This window comes from Lepeophtheirus salmonis, chromosome 1 (genome assembly GCF_016086655.4).
Source record: "Lepeophtheirus salmonis chromosome 1, UVic_Lsal_1.4, whole genome shotgun sequence".
In the NCBI taxonomy this organism is placed as follows: domain Eukaryota; kingdom Metazoa; phylum Arthropoda; class Copepoda; order Siphonostomatoida; family Caligidae; genus Lepeophtheirus; species Lepeophtheirus salmonis.
Window position 1 is genome coordinate 35,593,388 of NC_052131.2, and position 22,353 is coordinate 35,615,740.

General features: G+C 30.3%; 1 protein-coding gene across 1 annotated transcript; it reads right to left on the reverse strand.

Annotated features, from left to right (window-relative positions):
- Nucleotides 1-18,964: 18,964 nt before the first annotated feature.
- On the reverse strand, nt 18,965-20,214 carry LOC121125862 (uncharacterized). The gene has a single exon (XM_040721111.2). The coding sequence runs from the start codon at nt 19,830-19,832 to the stop codon at nt 19,257-19,259; it is 576 nt and encodes a 191-aa protein (XP_040577045.1). The 5' UTR covers nt 19,833-20,214; the 3' UTR covers nt 18,965-19,256.
- Between the last annotated feature and the right edge of the window lie 2,139 nt (nt 20,215-22,353).

A 22,353-nucleotide genomic window follows, 5' to 3' on the forward strand; every position in this document is an offset into this window, starting at 1 on the left:
ATGATGGTTCGATGATTAAGAGATGATTCTTATAATAGGATCCTAAAGTAAAATTTAAAAGGAATAAAATAAAAAAATCGTGTTATAAATGCTTTAAAGATTTAAAATATTTTTTTTGATTGATCCACAAAAGATCAATGTGGATTTGAAGATTTTGATATAATTAGAAGATTGATCAGATGTAACCAAAAGAAGTTCAGAAATGTATTTAATACAAAATCAATTGAAGCATTAATGCGACCGATTCTCATTATTTTTTCACCAAAATACTTCAGAGATATGACAATTTCTCTTTTAGTTAGATTAAAACCCAATCACTTCGTTACCTTTATTGTACCTCACAACGTTTTGTACAAAAAGAAAGAGAGAAAAAGCTCAAAATAATTTGGTGGTTAGCCCATTCTGAACCAATTATTCTCAACTATGGACTTTTTTAATAAATAGTTGTTAGGAATAGTTTATAACTTAACAACATGAGCTAATTCTAATTATACCAATTAAGTTATAGAATACTGATTAGAAGAAATCAATAGCTGAATACAAAATAGACTGTAACGCTATACAATGGTTTATTATAATTTAATAAGCTTTTTTGATCGCCAATTTCACAAATTATAAGAAGATTAAAAGATCTTAGAAATAAAAGTGTTCAATGTCCACTATTTATACATTTTTCAAACCTTTCATTGAATTCAGTATTAGATATCAAAGATATCAATGGATTTTTAAAAATTTGCCTTACCAACATGAAATTTTTTATTGTGATATTACGTAACTTTATTGAAAATTAATTTTGAATAATTTATACAGAAGTTTTATTAAAGTTGGATCAGTTTAAAAAAAAAACGTCAGTTATCTGTCGGTACTGATTAATTTTGTCTGTCCTAGGATTTAAATTGGCAAAGTAGGGTAAGTACAACAGCTGAAATGACGTAGTTACTAACTATTTCATTTCAAATCACGGCTAGGTTTTTCATGCTCTTTCGACTGTTAAAGGGGAAATGAAAATTTGAAATAAAATATATGTTAGTAAGTTTTCTGTATTTTTCTTGTTGACAAAGTTTTATTATTATTTAAAGAATAGTTACCAACTATTAAACACTTTGAATTAATACTCTTATCAATGACAGAGTATGAGATGACATGAAATCTTTACGATGCCTTTTGATTGATAAAAATTAATATGAAAATCTTAATTATATCTAACACCTTTTTTAAGTTTTTTTAGCTGCTTTAAATCATACAAGAGTCAAGTTGTGAAAATTAATGAAAACTTCTGAAAGGAAAATATACTACATCTATGTTTCTTTAAAAAACAAGACATGAAGAAATAACGTAGTGTAATTTTAAGTTAGGAGGTGTGTGGCTAGAACATATAATACTAAAGTATTCATTTTCTCTTGGTTTATAATTTTTGTAATCCTAGCTAGGAGGGAAAAAATAACAATATAGCAAGGACCCCAGGACTGAAAGACCTACTAATTGATCCTTAGGACGTGTTTAATGATAAAAAAGACCGGACTGATTAGAAAAAAAGACTAAATGGTGAAGAAAAAATTAATAAATTGAAAAATTCAGGGATTCTCCTTTGGATAAAAAAAACTGCATTTACTGGAAAACTATAAATAGTGATATAAAATCTTTAGAATGTTTTTGCTTGCCTGTTTTCTAGAATTTTTAATTCGCAGAATGCATTTTTTATCCTTTGAAGTTGTTATAATTATTTAATTCCAGAGTAGTGAACTTCTTTTCCTTAATAGATGCAATACCTGATTGAATATTCGTGTGTGCTCATAAATGGCATAAAGTTGCAGAATTGTAATTGTGAGTCCTTCATGGACTCAGAGTAGAAATTGGAAATCGACATCAGAGTAATTTTCCCAAAGTCCTTGTTTATTTCCTACTCCCCTTTCTCCTTTATCACATGTAATTGTAGCTGATCTCCTCCAAAATGTTGTCCAAATTGTCATGGTTACCATGTTTATTTTAGGTTTTTTAACATGCCCAAAATACACACGATTTTCATCACTAACAATAAAAGTACTTGAATTATATTGAAAGGTTTTGTTAATAAGAACAAAATGTTCCGTGTTATGCACAACTGATATATTTTCCTTCCTTGAAATATCTAAAGTTACGATCTTGTTTGTTATTTCCAATTACAATATATTGATTACGGGGTATGTATCCTTTTAGGGAGTTCATGTACGATTGGCTTTAAATTAAAAATTAAATTTAAAACAATGGTATTTTATTACCTAAACAAAGTTAGTAGTTCCACAAATAATATATTGATGGCAAATTAATAATATTGAATGGGATAAAGATTCTACTTAGAAATAAATTAAAGAGATTTTCTTCATAATAAATTGTATTCAATTTGCAATAAATAACTATATGTATATAAAATGATGAATTTATTACCAAGGCATGAAGATGTTTGCGAGTCTAATGAATAATTAAATATCTCTAAACGATACAAACTGTTAATGTATAATCATAAAATAGTTATGGAACTGATTTATTCTTAATATTTAGTAACGTTACTAAAATTTGGCCATAGGGATCAAATATATAATGTGGTGATACTGAGTAAAAGCAAGCGAAATTTTTTTTACGTTGTACGTATATCCCGGTATAAGCTACAACAATTTTATCAAATTAAAGGCATAATTTGTATCTCAATTGTCATAACATTACATCAACCTGTACATCCTTACTACACGCGTATATTATTTTAAAAAGATATATAAATATATATAATCTCACGTTAAATATTCTGACTTGTGAACCATATCATTGTACTCCCAGAGTAGCCAGTTTGACAAAATCCTCCAAACATTGGAAAAATTATCAAATCAATCATGAAGATTGTGATACCTCAAAAGAAAAGATTCAAAAAATTGTTAATTAATTTAGGAAGGAGAGTGAGGAATGTCCCAACAAGGAAAATACATGTTTTTTTACATAAGCATTTTAATATTACTTATTAGTACTAATTCATTATTTAGGATTATTTAACATCTGGATAAACTATTCTCTTTAAAAATCACACAACCTCTATATTAGAAGTATTTCTCTTTTGATTTAATCAGTTATATAAATATATTCTTTTATCGTCAATTAGTTATAAATAAATATCATTCTTTTTAGAAATGTATTATTCTTCCTAGACGTGAAATATGCCTTCCCATTGTGAGGTTTCTTGCTGCTACACAAGCAAAACATCTGATTGAATGCTTAATGATAATAAAAGAAGAACTTTGCAGAAAGTTTCAATATCTACCGTTGAAATTATTGAAATAGAAATAAGCTATACTAATAAATTAGGTACCTGGTAAAAAAAAACATGTATTTATTTTAGTGATATCTGATGAGTATTTAAATACAATTATTATTGTTTATATAGATGCTAAATCCGTTGAAAGCTATAAAAAAAGTTATTGGCTCTCTTCATTTTAAACATGAAGATTATGAAACAGAAATTAAATGGAGAACTGAAAAGACTTATCTTAAGAATCTAGGATTTTAATTTAAGGATTGACAACTAGTTTTAATTCATTTGGATTTAGTCTAATAATTCAAAGAAACTTGAAATATCAAATGTGGAATATTGTAAATAAGATTTTAATCAATGAAATAAGTCATTGGTGTTTGGAAAGCGAATAAATACATGTAACAAAGTTTTAAATGTATTTTTTTTTTGAAGACTAAGAATGAGGACGTTACCGAAAGAGATGCAATTATTAGAATAAACAGCTTTAATCAAACCATTTCCGATATAGCCCAATCAATTTCTTATGAAAAAATATAATTTATTTCCTGGAAATACAGGATAGGATTTTCAAATAATTATAGAACAGATCATGAAACAAAGTTTATTTGTTACTTTATAGGTGAACGTCGAGAGATAAATGTAATCATGAGTTATTCCAATTAAAGATTCATAGCATTCATATCTTAATATAATTTAATAAATAAATAACAGGAGTTAAAATTTGAACCTGTTGTCGCAATAAATTAACAGAATTAATTTGAAATGGAATAAATATCCACCTAACTTCATTAGGTGCTTGTCTTGAGTTTGAGTAGTGGTGATAATAACTATTTGTTGCTTTAAAATACGCAAAAAATGGACTAATTCATGCTTAACATGTTGAATAATCCACAGTTATGTTCTGTATCCATAATATCAGTTTAAAATCTCTGAGGTGAAAGTTGCATATTCAAGCATATATCGTCTATGTATATATATATATATATGTAAAGAGAGGATGATGTATCCCCTATAATAAACGCTTCAAAAATGAACCTCAAGCATAATCATCTAGGAAGTCAAATCAGAAACACTATTTTCAACACTTTTAATGAATTAGAAAAGGGAGATAAAATCCTAACACAAAAGGTGAGATAAGAATGACTTATTGTGAAGTCATCTATAGATGAAAACAGGTTCATCAATTGACACTCTTCTCCAATTCAAGAGAAATATGATAAACTACGAAGGAACTGACTATGTTATCGATATCACAATGCAACAGCATTTTTGCGTACAGTCCGAAACCCACATTTATTATTGTTATTTAAGCTGTAGAACACGAATATCACCATTAAACTTTCAATTCATGAAGATTTGGCCTTTAATGCCTTTTTTTTTTAATCAAGTTTTTAGGGTATAACAAAGTTTCAGTGCTATATTTCGACATGAAAAAACGATCAAAGTAAATAATCAATTGATAAAAACATTTCAGTATTTAAAAAATAAACTATTATTACGTTATCTTGATTGTACTTAATAAAAATGTATATAAACTACCTCCTGACCTTTAACCCCCTTCCAACTACCCCTCGTCCTTTAATCCCCGATCGAATACCCCCTAGACCATTTACCTCCCATCCTTTTCTATTTTATTATTGAAAAGTACAGTTAGTAAATGATAGATGGACAAAGTAATAAATGAATGTTATGGTTGTTTGGAGTGGTTGTTGGGCAATAAAACTTTCAAGATCGAATCGGAATATAATCATGAGTTCTATAAACCATCAAAATTTTAATACTAAACTATATAAAATTTCAATTTAAACAAATAATTAGCCTCATTGCTTAACCATGGGCATGATATATGAGATATCCCTTTTCTCCATAGATTTATTTAATTTGGACGTGTTATGAAGAGGTTTTTTGAAAACATGATTTATAGAAGGCGAAGCGGACGAGTCTTCAACAGTGGAAATATGTGAATTGCTAAGTTCTTTGGCTGCAACACACACTTGCTTCAACTCTTCAATTGAATGGGACTGTACTCTCAAGTACCCTTGCTGGTTTTTAGGCACATTTATGATGAGGGCCTCCGTTTGTAAATGATGACGCAAATCATGGATGTATTCCTCGTCAAGGAGACGCTCAACTTCATCTATAACTTCTCCAGGGGGATTAAGTTAAATCAGGGACTCGTTGGTTAAATTAATAATTATGTTTGTATGGGTGTTAAAAGGTTGAATGTTTGGTCGTATAGTTGAAATTTATTGTAGGGGGAGAAATGCTGGGGTAGATGGCCTGGGGTAAAAGGAGGTAATTGATTGGGGGTTAAAGGAGGGGGGTATTTGGTTGGGGGGGGGGATTCGAATGTTTTGGGCAACTATTTTTTTTCTTTTGGTCTCACATATCGTAACACTTCCAAAACTTTGACAAACTCATAGGCCAAGAATTATCTTCTCTCCTAACTTTACTCCAACAAATCTGAAAGATTCAAATGCCTTCAAAGCGACATCTAGTGGATATATTTTTCTTGTCAAAGAAAATCTGCATATTTATCTTCACATTTGGCGCCACTAGCGCTAAAACTGGGCCTGTCTGGAAAAGAGAAAAATTAATATTCATGTAAACACCTCAAAGTTACTTATATTTTAACAACATATGGAGAATAGATATATTTTATACTACTAAAATTTCCAAATCAAGTTAAATCTAGAAATATATGAATCTAAACTAGATCAATTTGACTCAAGCTGTTCTCACATAGTCAGCAAGCAGACCTCGCCTCTCACGCCTTCCCAGTGTTTGTTTTCGGATCCATCATATATATGTGCCTATTTTTCACACGTAAATTGCGTAATCCAAGGGGTTCAGGTCTGGACTGGAGGGGACACATCTCCTTTGACCAGAAGCCACCATTCGGAATATGACTTTCAAACCACATTTGTGTCATCTTTGCGGTCTGAGTGGGGGCCATCTCGCTGGAAAATGAAGTGACTGTCCACCCAAAAAACCTGCTGAATCCATATGAGCACCTCCTCCTCGAGCGTGGTGATACATTCAGGCGTATGGTAGTGGCCTTGACCCTCCTTTTGACTAGGAAAGGTGATAGCCCGAGGCTTACCACTTCCTGTTTTGTCGTTGCAGTCCCATCCCTTTCTTCAAACGTAGATAGGTAAACTGTCCTTCTTGCTGCCTCCGTATGTCAGGCAACTTGTGTTGGAGTTAGCCTAGTGTACAAGAGACTTACGATCTTGATGTGTTTCACATATATTCCTTTGTCGTTATTGATCCCAGCCAACTTCTTATCTTTTGAGAGTTCTAAGTTTTACAATGTATACAAATTCATATTTATTAACCGTCTCACAATATGCTAATGCTTTAGAGATATTATGCTAAGTTGTGTATATCCGAGAAATTTATGTTTTTTTATCAAATAAAGGACCTAAAAAATATATGTCAAGATATACGTGAGATGGAAAGCATAAGGTACTTTTTTCTATTATTACAATAAAAAAAATGGAAGTTTATTTGTACAACGTACAGTTTTAAAAAGGTCCATTTTGAATATCCCATAGATTGAAAATGGTTGTATGTCTTGTTTATTGTAATACAGTGAAGGACTTCTTTTTATTATTATGTATTCAGAACATATTGTACAGAATGTATTCTTATTTTGGAAATGCTTGAATACCTTTTATGTACAGCATAAGTACTACATAATGTATTAAATCATTGAATGAAATGAATAGGAAAATAAACTGTCGCGTCGTATTATAAATATTTCGCATTTCAGTATGTAAGTAAAGGGATCTTTTGACTAAAAAAAAGGGCAATTTCTTTGTGAGATATACCGGAGTTTCTTAAAATATTTCAAAAGCAATTCAATTACATTTTTTTAGTTCTTATACTTAAATACCGAAGAAGTAACGTAAAATATATATATGAATAAACATTTAGTTTAAAGTTAAAGCTTCTGAGTAAGATTACATCGCGATGTTACCCAAAAATACCCATATAAAACTGATAAAATCAATACAATTGGAGGTTTAAAAAAATATGGCATTTACAGTAAAACTAATATAAGTGATAAAAATACTAAAAACACGCCTCTAATTTAAATTCTAAATTGTCTTAAAATCATTTTTGAAGCCTTTAAAATGGTGTCTTGAAGTTGAAGAAAGGTACTTAATTTCTTCTCCAGCCAAAGTCCTTGAAGTATTGTACAGAGATGGTACTTTAAGTGAAAGTGCATCATATCTTGCTACTGCAGAAATAACAACTGCTCTCAGCTCTTGAGGGTGTAAAACATGCTAATTTGTTATTCTGTTTGCTATTATGGCTTTAGAGTTTAGTAAAGCAAAATCTAAAGCTATGGTTTCAGATGACACTCCTCTGTTCCTTTTGGAAATACCAGACAAAACCATACCTCTGGCAACGTTAGTACTTATATTTTCTAACCCTTTTATCTTTACATTTACCAAAGACTTTAACATACCCACAGCAGCACAATCCACGACAGCAAATAGATTGTTATTTACAAGTCTACCACAATCCTTGTATGGTATAAAAAAACTTAATTATTCCTGGGATTTCCACATTTGGAATTTAGCAGTAAACTATCTGCCATCTTGAATCTTCCGTCCCCAAATGTTATAAAATTATCAATAGCATGAATGATAAGAATGCCATTATTGATTACATATTCCTCCAGGGATGCAAGATCTTTGAGGTTAGTGACAAAAAAACGATTTCCATAAAATTTCCTAATACACAGGCTTGCATTTCCAGATGATTCTTCGTGCAGCAGCCAAATCATGAGAAATTACTCCGAGGATTAACTTCTTGAGATATGTTCCCATCATTATTTTGGAATAAATATTAATTGTTGTAATCATTTTGAAAGAGTTACGATACTTTTTATGGCAATATTGCTCGAACATAAAAACAGAACCAGTTTATTAGCTCTTGATTCATTGATAGTCAAAATAAAGTAAAAAATAGTTCATTTTTCAAATGTTTGTATTAATTTGTTGGTTACTTTGATTTTCATCTGTATAGTTCTTTCATGTCGAAATATGGCACTAAATCGTAGTTATACCCTAAAGACTTTATTTTTTTTAAAGGATCTAAAGGCAAAACCTTTATAGGTTGACAGTTTTAATGGTAATTTTCGTGTTCTACGGATTAAATAACAATATTAAATCTGGGTATACGAATGATGTTGGAATATTATATGTAAAAAATATATATATAACCACAAAAAAATCGAAAAAATGAAGGACCTAAATTTAAGAGCAAATATCTTTCTTTTTTTTTCAAGTGCTTTCTACTGCTAAAGTTATGGAATAGACCTTACATTAAATTTTTTTTTAAATGCCTTTAAAAAAAGTCGACCATGATTGATCATTGGGCAATTTAGTTATTAATATTTCTACATAAATTTTCCTAAAATAACTTTTAAATGTTGAAAGTTTTATTGTTCATTTCTGTGTTCTAGGGATTAAATAACAATAATAAATGTGGTTTTGAGCTTGCGTGCGCTCCAAGACCTTCATTTTGTTGCATAGTATAATCTATATATCATAAGCTTATCAAATTATAGGAAAAAGATACAAATTAGTTGGTAGCTAGATCTGTCTATCTCAAAGACTATGTAACTTTTTATGGTGAAAAAATATTTGATGAGAAGAAAAAATGATAAATAATTAGAACTATTGTTTTTAATAAATAATATAAAAAAATATATAATGTATTCTCCTTTATTTTCATCACTGATGAAAATAAAACTTTTGAATATGGAATAATTGTTTTAGCTACATATGTAGTCTTAGTAAGGACCCTATAATTGATTAACTAAAGAAATATTGTTAATCTCAAAAAGTAAAATAAATAAAAATTAGTAATTACGACGAAAACGTCGGATTTTCTTAATTCATGCAATTATAAATTTAAAAGATAACATTACGTAATCAATTATTTTTTTACATGCCCAAAATGCTTAAGATTTACAATTCTACATGCCATTCAGGTTGTGGAGTTGATGTTTATGTGTGTATCTTTTCCTTGCAAATTTCAAAGCAATATAAGTGTAACTTTAATTACTATTTTCATATTATTAACCCTTTACCGCCGCAATTGTTTTAAATGAAAAATCATCCAAAATATTTTTTCATAAGAAAAATATTTTAACAAGATATTGAGATCCACTTGCTTACATTATTTAAAAAAGTATATATTCATATCTATTTATGTAGCAAATATCAGTAACAATAACACTAGAAATTCATAAAAAATAATTATAATATTATAAATGTAGAAAAATATTTATAATTCCCTTCAAAAACCATATTACTTTTATGAACATTTAAACATATTCCTTAAATTGATCAAAAACTAGCGTTAATTAGGTAGAAGATATAGACTAAGAAATTAATGATACACCTGTTTATTTAAAAAGATAATTTGAAGTACAGGTGGTAAAGGGTTAATTGTTAATTGTTCCCCTTTACCTCTTAATATCATGAATTAATCGGGGCAATTTTTTGTGGTGTTTTATTCCATCTATTTGGCTAATGTATCAACATTTTTACACTAACAAACATTGACGCTTCTAACAAATAATAATGAAATATATTAGAGCGTATTACTATAATTGAACAATAATTGATTTAAACAAAAATATAATTTGATTAGTAGAGAAGTACTCTGTACAGGGGACTCTATACCATGTGCCTTAAAAAGTTTTCTTTTTTTTAAGTAAAACCAGATTCTGAAAGCTTGATAAATTTTAATTTATAAAATTTAATTAAATCCCCTCCACCCTTAGTTACAGTTTCTATACGAGGCCAAAACTACGAGCTGGTCTTTGCCAAATTGTCCCTTAGCAATTTCAGGAATTCCTCGTGTTCTGACTTATAATTTCGTCTTTGCTATTTCAGGGGGCTCGGTTGATTTTTCGTACCCTACACAAAAATATATCCATCGGATTCAGATCCAGAGGGAGGGTTGGAGGCCAAAAGTCCAGCAAGATGAAGTCGTCAAAATTGTCCATTCGACCTTTGACCTCAGCTTGCATTGCTGTTGCCTCTATATCACCAATAGAATCCTTAAATTCCCTCCTAACCTTGGGAACGAACGTCTTACTGAGACCCAGTGTCCAGCAATTGTTATGGTGTTATCTCTTCCGGCCCGGATTCCAAGTAGGACTCTGTACCTATTCCAAATATTTGGCACATGTAATTCGTTAGTTGATTCTATTTTTCCTACTGGTGGAGATTTGAACAAGCTATCTAAAACAGCAACTGCTGAATGGCCTGCATTTGCCCAAGAGAGCAAGCCATGTGCACTTTTTTTTTTTTCTTCCTTTATCCACCTAATAAACGTATTTTTTTCTATTTTCCATTATTGGAATAGTTATAAAATACAAAAAAATAATTTAATTTTAACAGTCCCTTAATGATTTTCTGAAGGAATGGAATAAATATTTTATGAAAAGTAACTCTGATGATATAAAATAAAGAAATCAACTAAAAAAAAATTGACACTTAAGCCATTCACTACACAATTTTTTTTATTCAATTCCCACTTTTATTTCATAACTATTCTACAGTTAAAAATTGTCTCTATGTTGACCAACTTCGAAGGAGGGGGGGAGAAGAAAAAAACGTTCAACGTATAGTAGAGTGGCCCAAAAGCCCAAAAGTTAGAAAATCGAATATCTTTCAATGTTCCGCATAATGTAAACATACTTGCCAAATTTCAGATGGGTGGGAAAACGTTTTTAGCTGCCGAACCGAGATTGAAGTATCGATGTCTCATTATTTTTATTAGACCTCATTTTTTAGCTTGCAATGCATGATGGTACTTCGAAAAATTCAAGTTTAATAGTGTATCAATTATAATATGACTGATTCTAGCGTATTTAGAAGAATTTCAAAAGATTAAACCAGTGATTCTCAAACTTTTTCAATTGACTTACTCCCTTCCAAATATATTTTCAACCCCAGATTCCCTACCCCGCACAGACTTTTTATGTGGAAAATAAGTACATATTTTTTTTAAATCTCACCCACCATGAGACATTCTCCAATTACCCCAATATTGAGAATCACTAGACTATAGTCAATTGAAATTGGTTTTACATATTTGTATAACTCCAACAATAAATAAATAGTATAGTGGAAATGAGACACTTCTGACTTTACTATTTCATTCTTGGTGATGTTGTTCTTAACGATATTCGATATAGAACTATATTCTCTTTCTATACCGCGCCCAATATACCCAGGTTAAAACAAATACTTGTGAAGGTATATTTAAAGGGTCAGAATAAAGTACAAAATAATATATAAATAGTAACTTAATAGTTTTATATTTTTTAAATGCCATTGCATATTAAACAAATCCTTAGAATAAACATATAAAACCAGCTTTTATTCTTTGTTAAGAAGATATTATGATCTGAACATTGAACAATGGACATACTATTAATTAACAATGTAATAAATTATATCTTCTAAATACGTGGTGCAACAATATATTACGCATTTTAAAAATCCATTACTATAAAATAATAAACTCTCAAGTGATTTTTTTATTTTAAGATTTGTATCAGCAAAGAATATCTACAACAACTTGTGCAAAATACCATTTTCTTCTTTTTGTAAGTGGGTGTGAATTAAGCGAACTTAACTGTCAAGTTATGAAGAAATTATGAAGTGCGTTTTATCGTATAATATTGAATCAAGTATCCCTAACTTAATAATAACGTACTGTGAAAGAAATAAGTAAAGTTTTAGGTATCAAAGTCATTGATATCTACCAAACAGCTTCAATCCCCATTGTCTGTGCAAAAAAAAGTCGGAAATTAAATAGTATTATATCTTAAAAAATCTATAAATTTGATGAAATCTTTTACCAAGAAGTTACCGGATTACCAAGAAAATATTGATTCATTTTAAGATGATTCACATTCTTTATTTGATATTTAGTCTTGTCAATGTAGAAATGTTTCATCATTTAAATGTTCATTAACTAAGAAAATTCAATTTATGGTACAAAACTTCCTGTCTGATCAAAGAAAAGAAAATATTTTTTGGTGCCCTAGACAAGAAAGCAACAGTTAACCTACAAGAAAAAGAAATTAAGAAAAAAAAGATAGAACAGTTAACTTCCCAAGAATTCGGAAAACACCCTTGAATTGATAAACTAAAAAGTAATAGTATCAACGAAGATTTTTTAATACCAAAAACGACTCTTAAGATGATAATATCAGAAGAAAAAGAAGGTGCAAGAAGTAATTTCAATGAAAAATAATATATTTTTCTTCATATGCAGAAGCAGGTGATAGTGTAGATGTTTCAAATATTGGAATTTTTTTTTGGAAAATATTGGACTTTTCAATAAATCTAACGTTAAAAATATCATAGACAAAAATAAAGTTGGGAGTAGCAAATATTACTGTGTCAGTAACAGGCATATTTTGATTCAAAACAAGATGATTCATTGAATAATGTAAAGTTAGCTGATAAGTGGTACCAAAAAAAGAAAAAGAGAACATATGTCTTTAATTTCAGAACCGAATAACAAGTATTTAGGGCATTTTACCCCAAATACTGGAAAAGCTCATCGGTCGTGTGATGGAATTATTATCTTAAAAAGCTTATAATTCTAACTTTAAAAAATTATTGTTATTTTACACATTGGCACAAAGGTACGAATAATAAGTTTACTTTGATTGATTCTCATGAAAATGGATGTTGTCAGAGCTGGTTTTACATTGAGTGGGACATTAAATAACGATAAAAAGCTAAGGTCCTATAATTCACGTAAAAGCGCAAGACTGATAGCAAGTACCCCTTTAAAACCGGTACTGGTTGTATTAATTCTTGTTAAAGAGCACTAAAATGCTGTTCATCAAAACAAATACGCATAATACTATATTAAGTCTCAAAAAATATTTGGTTGTCGATAAATTTGGGCTTAAAACCTTTATTGTTCTTGATTCTATATAAAATAAATGCTATTTGTTAAGATTCTTCTTATCAATATAATTAGCCAATAACCTATAAAAATACTACTAATCTTTTTTTTTTTTTTTTTTTTTTTTGTAATGATAAAAGTCAGCATTTTAGCAAAATTAACATAGGAAATTATTTCAATCGAGTGTCGGCATTTAAAAAAATTATTTTTCAGACCAATAGTAAGTATCAACTTTTTATCACTAGGCATTATTCAATTTCCAAAAAAGAGGTTTTACCCCCTCAAAACGGCCCTATGTATACTCAGGTATAGGCAAAGCGTAGAGAAAATACAAGCTTTGAGATTATAAAAAAAAAAACTATATTTGCTATCGTTTTCTTTTTCTTTTTTCAGATATTCTCAAAAAATAAATGGGTTATAGACAAAAAAGCATGTGGAGATCATCTTGTAGGCCACACTAATGAAAAATTGGACCTAATTTTAATTGGGCAGTAAATAATATAATTATGATCAAAGTAATTGACGTTGAAATATTTTTATTTTTACAATAATATAACTCTAATGACTTTAATTTGAAAATAAATTCTGAGAGATCTTTCTAAAGTTTCCATCCAAACTGGAAGTGGCAATCTTCATTATCTAAATTATCATGAGTGAGTTTAGTACGATATTCATTTTTCAAAACATTTATCTTAGATACTAGACTGACATAACCATGTTGATACAAGATTCCAAAAACATAAAGATGCAATTGTTTTTGAATCTCAAATCATGGTAACTCCAATCAAAGTGAGGAGGAGAAGATGCTCTTCCATTCATAATTTGATTGCAGGTCAATCAACTCAATTTGTAGTCCGTCAACAATTGCATTGTTTTTATCAAATTGATGAATCTACCTATTCTATAGACCATGAAGCAGGAATAAAAACGGGAACATAACCAGTTAAAATACACCATCACAATTATCGAAATTTTCAAATCTTTGATTTAATTTTCTGATTAATCCGATAAAAAATGATTATTTTACTATTGATATTAAATAATTTTTGTAGCCTGGACTTGAACTCCTTGTGTTATCATCTCCCTTTCAATTATGAATTCCCGCCTGCTTTTGTTATATATATTTTTAAATGCATAATCAAATAGTAATATATATGTTGAAATATAGTTATAAAACTTTCTACCCCCAAAGTATAGAACTAACACCTGATGTTAACAAGAGTCTTAATTCAGTAGATCCATATTTCTCGCTCCCACCTTCTTCTACCGCGCTCCGAAATGTCTGTCCACCCCTATGTATAGAGTATTCCTTGGTTAAAGTAACTTGATTTTTGTAAAAATTAACTTTAACGAAAAAAGTTTCCCTAAGAACTATAAATATTTTTCATTAAACAAATCTCTCAATTTAATCATACAGTGAAGATCCCTCTTTATGCCAAGTTTTAATGATATTCTCTAGAGATGGAGACTTAGACAAGAATCTGTATTTTGAAGACTAGAGACCTTACTGAACTTAAAATAATTTTTAGCAAATTTTCTAATAGTCTTTTCTATTTTTTCACTGGATATAAAAGGAAAAATGGTTTTTGCGTGTGAACTTCTTTTTTTCGTTCTTTAATAAAGAGTGGGAAGTTCACATGTCTCTCTGAAAGAAAAAATTTCGCCTATGTTTGTAGTAAATTGTTCTAATAATCCATAATAATATATAGGCGAAAATTACTCCATCCAAGCAGCTTATCTTCTCCCCATGCTTATTCACAGGGGACTTGAGATCAGCCATGTAGCTATAGCGGACTGCACATGTATTGCATTCCACCTGCCACCAAATGTTGTAGTCCAATGGATCGAGGGCCGGACTCTGGGTGGTCGAGAGTTAACTAAAAAGTCCTTTACAGCGTTCCATATGGAATGTTGGTACTTTGAGTAAAGAATAGCCTCTCCTCATTCCTTTATGACTTTCCCCCAGGAGTCTTGGCCATCTATGACGTAGTAGACCGGTCTAAGGAATTCTTTTTTTGGGGGGGGGGGAATTTTGCGATGGAAGTAGCCGAGTTGGCATCAAAAATGTGTTAGGTTGACTGATCGACTGCTTCGAGAATGTTCTTTGATGCAGGAGGACCCATCTTTTTGGTGCTTTCCAAACTCGGTAGATGGTGTGGTGGTTGAGCGAAGCAGATTGAAGATATCTGAGGTGTTTATGGCCGGGATTAATCAAAGTTGCAATATTCAACTTTTTAGTTTTTATCTTTGTCTAGAAGTAAGTTATATTTGTTTCCAATATGTCGAGTAAAAGAAAAAAAAAGAACTTTTCATTAATTTGCCCAACTTTGTCATTTAAACTCTCCACAATTCTCTCAAAAAATACAGTTTAAGAGGTTGTGTCAGACTTATTCATTCCGCAGTAAATATAACTATAAATTGCTCCGGGGTTTTTCCAGCGAATACCTAGAGGAGATGTGAAATCATGGTGAGTTCCGTCAGTTTTTGATAATCAGTTCTTGTCGATGTGTCTGATCTCAAAATTTTATCTATCTTCTTTAAACAATTTGTCATTTTCCTATCAGGCATAATCTTTTAAAAATGAGGCTTTTTGTATCTTCTTTATTCAAGTTACCCCATATGTCCTTGTAGTGTTTAAGCCAGGGATTTTCTAAAGACTGGTCTTTCCTAAGCATTTTTTCTCAAACTGAGCCTACAGCTCCCTTGTGAATTCCACTATTCCTGGAGGTGGTGTCAAAAACCAGAGCAGTAATCCTATCTGTGAGTTTGAATGCCTGTAATAGATATATTAGTACATTGACTTTGCATTCTACTGTTGAGCTGCAAATCACTAGCACCCCCTACAGGATATCCGGTTTGGATCTATGAAAATCTCTAACATTTTGATATCCCTAATAGTGTACCATATGAAAGAGAACCTCCAATGACTAATGACATGTAGTTTTAATTAATTTTATGTCTTGAGATCATCCTATTTCGACAAATAGTTGATCTAGATATGCTTTACCTTGCATGTGGCAAAATCAACGACTGTTAATGTGTTGTCAGATTGTCCTAAATGATTAGCAGTATTGTATATTTTTTCACATTTAATAATTTTTTGGGGTAAGTCATTCGCAATGTAAATCACTTTTGCCAATTCATTTGATTAATTAAAACAAACAAGTTGCTAACCTAGTTTATTAATAACTTAATTCAATAACTTTTGTCGCAACTTTACGTATTTAGTGATAGAAGTGTACGAAAATATGTAAAATAATATAAAAGGTGTATATCATTATGATTTTCAAATTGGTATAACAAAAATTATTCTTGAGGAAGAAATTGTGGTATGTGTAAAATCTTTCGAAAATACTAATATATTTGCCACAAAAATGGCTAAATATAAGAGAAAATAACATTGACAGACAGATGGGAGTTTACAATTTGAGTACTGAGTACTGCGGTCAGAGCACCTTAATGTTTCTCTTTACCTTCATTCTACTGGGCAATCTTGATACTTATATTTATTTTTCAATTTTCTTATAATTCAAAAATAGTTATAATTTGTTTTTAAGTACTTTTTGGCATTCAATGATGTGTTTTATCCATACTTTTGTACAAAAATACGCAAAAATATCAAAAAAGGCATTTTGGAAAAACTTTAAGGCCAATGAAGCAGGGTATAGGACATATTTAGATCCATAAAAAAATAATTTTCGAGCTTCTCACATTCTAAAGCATGGGAAAAAATCCGGAAACATGGGAAAATTCAAAAACGTATATTTTTGAATAGGCTCAATGGACTCGGATGTTTTGAGAAGTTGAAATAGTCCATTTAAATAAAATAACATATTAAAAATTCATATTTCATAGTTTATATTGGTATAATGTTTATGATTTCATGCCAATCATTTATGTATTTAGCATAAATTGGCTAATTATCAGTGGCGTGCATAGGATGATATATTTGTTTGTTTTTTGGTTTTCGGAATTTTGAAAAAAAAAAATACCACGTTATTAAAACAAAGTATATATTTTGGGAAAAAAATTCAAACATCCCTAACTTTCGGCAAAAAATTAATTTTTTTGAAAGCAATTTAAAACATCCTTAGCTATTGGCAAAAAAATTATTTTTTGGAACAAAAAAATTTGAAAAAAATAAGCATTTGTTACAAAATTTCAAAAATTTAATTTTTACTCTAAAAAATTTCAATAATTATTAGACACTCATATAATATTAAATTTTTAAGTACAATAAAAATTAATTTTGAAATATAAAATTTTTTGCAAAAAAATGCAAATATGAAATGCTTTACTCTGCTGCATAATTGGCCCGAATGACCAATAAAATTATATAAAAAAAGAAAAAATTCATTAATTTGGGGAGGGGGGAGGGCTACTGCCCCTTTAGCCAACCCACTGCCAACCCACCTGATTATTCAGAGGTACCATCCTTTTACTATGTGTCATTTATTCACCTTTTTTTTTTGGGGGGCGGGGATAATTTACCCAATGGATTACTTGCACCCTAGGGTGGATTGTTTTAAGAAATCAGTCTTAGGACCAATCCAATACTTCTGATCAGTGATTAATAACATAAATAATCTACTATAATACAAGATTAGTTATTTATATTTCAAAAAATTTTATTAATTAGTCTTCTTTTTTTTTAAACTCAAGTTTGCATATTTTTTCAAAAATAAATTTCTAAGAAATTAAAACAACAGCAAACAAAAATAGTTGTGTTATGTTGTGTTAAATTTTGTGATTATAAATCAAACAAACTTGGGGAAATTGAGAAAAAAATCCAAAAAATTTGTAACAGTCCCCTGTCTTCCTAGCTTCGAATTGTGCTATAGCATTTGTCCGAATTCAAGTGGCTACGAAAAAAAAATCCTTGCAAGATGTCCCTTTTGTAGTACGACATTGACAAATGAAATCACTTCATCATTTTTCCTCATGACATATCCAATTTTTTCTTACCTTCACAGAATTGAACTTGTTAATTCAGTTTAAAATGTGAATTCATGGAGATAGTTTTTCTAGTTCATACTCAAAACACACCAGTTGGACAAAAAAAAGTAATATCGAAACCCACTAAATTTGAACAAAGGATGGTCACGTGGTTGTGGTTTTAACATTGGTCTTTGTGTAAAAAATGACTATAAAGCACAATCATGGCCATAATTTTCTGTTCAATCTTCAAGCCTAGATATATGAATGTAAAATTCAAATCTCGTTGTATAAATATTTGAATAAAGAAGAAAACATAGTGAAAATCCGTTCTTTCATTGTAAATAGTTGGATCCTAATTCAAAATATTCTATAATTTTTGTTTCAGACAAGATCTTTTGAGATATTTTTCGATTTCACTGTTAATAAAAAAAATATTAACTAATAAGAATTAGTTATTTAATATTATAAGGTTTATATAACAATGTGTTATAATTTGTGTAAATTTTGTTCCGTCTTTGTATCATTTACAATTTTTTGTCAAGAAAAGAAAAGATATAACACAAAAAAAAGTCGTTTCGTCTCGTAATTGTCGTGCAAAAAAAGTTTTGTTATAGGGCCCATTTCGCATAGTTACACCTGACAAATTAACACTGTTTACGATGCAAACAAAGCCAAAACATTTTATAAATAGAATTTGATGTTGAGAGATTCAATAAATGGAAAGTGATGTAAGATGAATTGATTCTCCATTATCTAGTATAACCCCAAAAAAATTAAGAAGAATAGTTGAATAATGTTTTGAATTTTTTTTTATTAATATTGGTCTGTAATGGTTTTAAAAATCCGTGGATTTTAAAGCCCTTGCGTTCTAAGATATACAATATAATTCAGCCTTAAATAAATCACATTGCACAAGAATAAGGAACTATATATGTATGTAGGACGATTTATGCATAATAAAGCGAGGGATGACCTCACAGAGGTCACAGTCCCTCCTTTACTCAATTAAATTCCAATTATCATGGAAAAATAATGAACAATATCACATGGGAAATTATGAGAGAGTCTGAGAACTTTCTCAACGTTTCAAGGAATTAGAATTACATCTGACAATATAAGAATATAGCTCAGTATTTCCGGAGAAAGAAGCTATATGCACCGGACTCCATCCCTCACGATTTGTCAATCCAGGATTAGCTCCGTACTGAATAAGCAACTTCACTAAGGGGAGTGCGCCTATCTGGCAAAACCTTTGTAGAGGCGTTTGCCCATCCTCATCATAGAAATTGATGTCAATGAGTTCAGAGTATCGGTGAAGGAAATCCGAGATTTCCTCGTATTTGGCATTAGAAAGTGTTTCGTCAAAGAGCCGTTGAAGTTTTATATCTGTTCCCGGAGTCTTTTTTTCAATTACTGGGTCACTAAAGCGTTGCTGTTGTTCTTGTTCTTGAGAACTAATGGAATGGAGTTGAACTTGCTGATCAACGATGTAACTATGGTGATGAGGAGTGGGGTAGTAGAGATATGATCCGGGACTTTGTTGCTCTGATGAATATGGAGAATAGGAATCTAAGTCTGAATGAATAGAGAAGGAGGGTGAGCGACTGTCCATAGTGGAGGAAGATGAGGAATAAGGTGAATCTTGCTCCTGCATTTTGAGGTTACAAAAGATCACAGTTGATCCGTGATGTTTTTTTCTTTAATAGTGGCTGAATTTAAATAATTGTTTGTACAAAAATAACACAAGGTTTAAAAAAACCAAAGGAAGCACTTTTTATAAACGCATATTGAAGTAATTTTTTGGAGATTAAAGAGGTATTGTTATAAAAACACAACACAAGAAAACAACATGTAGTTCGCCCTTGTGAACTCACTGGGTTGTTGATTCGACTGTATGTAGTATATAGTAAAAGGTAGATGGAGGGAGAGAGGGAGGGAGGGAAGGAGATAGGGTCGGTGGGTAAACTGTAGGAATGAGTAGTTGTACTTTAGAGTAAAATATAAACTTCTTTCCTCCTTACATATACATTGTATACTACATACATACAGAAGAGGGTAATTGTCTATAAGCAGACAAAAAATGCTTCCAGCTATATTCCAATGAGGAGCAGAAGAGCTACCTGTTGGTGACTCTGTATATGTTGTATGAAGAGGGGAAGAAGGATTCTTCTTTTCTTTTTTTTAAATACAAAAATTACACTTTTTTTTTTGTTTTACAACTAACTCACACAGTAAAAATGATCTTCTCAAATATCATAAAAAAGTTCACATATCTTCCCACTCCTAACTCACCACTAAATCCTACTCATGAGATAGATACCCAAAAAAATATTACATCTACGTTAGACCCTTAATATATTCCTCCCCCTACAGAAGGGCCCTTTCTGCTTGGGACAATTAATAAATTGACTTTGACTTATGTTGAGACCTCTCTGACCATTTTTGGACAGGTATAAGCCATATTACAATAGAAAACATAGTATTTTTCCGTCAAAATGATCCATTTGTAGGCCGCTTTTATCAAAGTGCGAAATATGTGTAAAAAAATATACTCTATATATTTTTAAGTATTCGATTTAGCCGTTAAAAATATTCTGCACATTTTCTTTTGTAATTTTAGTTATTCTAACTAAGATGTGCTCAATCATTTGAAGCTTCCCAATTTTTTTTTTTAAACAACATAGGATATCAAAATTTAACCCTAGTTAAGGAACATTTCCCTGGGTTATGTTTGATAAAAAAAGAGAACCCGCTAATCAGGAAGCACATCTAAGATCCCTTCAATGATTAAAAATAGGATTCACAGTATATTAAACTGAGATAGTAAAAAATTGAAATATTAAAAACTACAGAGTGTAACATTTTTTTCTCAATACATCAAATTTGGAATTGTGGCCGATACCCTTTCTCTGAACGAAAATAGCTCGAGTGGCCTCAAACATTGCCAACGTAAGTTTTTTATCCTCCCCAGCCGAAAAAGTTTTTGTGCTGGTGGAAATAAATATGAAACAGAAAACGGAACAACCTAATGTACGTGTTGTATTGAGAGCAAGCTTGGGGTTTGTACAAGTTTCACTCCGTACATCTCATTTAATTTCAGTTAACAAGTTAGTCCTTTTAATTAGCAATCACCTTCTATTTTATTCTGGTCAAATAAAATTACTTTTTTTTAAATTATAGATTTATTAAATCTTTGGTACAGCACAAAATATTGATCAATTAGTCGTGTTAGATACGAGTATTACTCGAAATTGGAGGGGAAGGGGGATTTTATAACTTAATATTTGCCCAATATTTGCTGAAAATTCGAACTCCGCCGGAATAAATTTTTGAAAAATTCAACTTTACTTTTAAGCTCAAACAATCATATCAGATCGAAACATTTGAGTAACTAATAACAAGCTACAGACAATGTTCATTTCTTATTCAAAGAAGAGTTGATGAATACAATATGAGAAGCATCATTACTTAATATGTGAAAATTCTCATAAATTCGAATTTAATAGAACTCGAAAATTGGTGTATTGACCGAACACAAAAACGACTCGACGCAGAAATCAATAATACAAATTTGACCAAATTAGCAAATTTTGCCTCGAATCCAACTCTATTATTTATTAATTTTCATGAGAAGAGTTACAAATTACACCATTATCTTATACCATATCGGCAATATTGTTCAGCCATGGCATTATACTACCACAAATAGTCAATTATTTATTTAAAATGATTCATCCCATTTATGGTTGCAAGGAGTAGACCCTCAAATTGTACATAGCATAGGGTAAAAGCTGGTTTAAGCAGGACCAAACTGAACCTAATACTGTATTGGATTATACATTTATTACTGCGGTAACGTATTTGAAGTAAAGTTTTCTTGTTTTCGTGCCATTAAAATAATTGGTAACAAATACCATTGCCAAAATTGTATTTACATTGTCATGATAATATAATAAAACCCAATTAGCAGATGCTATGAGGGATTTTATTTAAATATTTATTTTATAAAATCTATGTGGCAATAAACGAATAAGATTAATCGGAGTTCTTTTCTATTAGTAAAAAAAAAAATCCTACGGGATTTTTCTGCACATATATAGAACAAAATCCCATTGGGTATAACTATAAATGTAGCTTTAGTGTTCTTTCCCTTTACTTATGTAAATGATGACCAA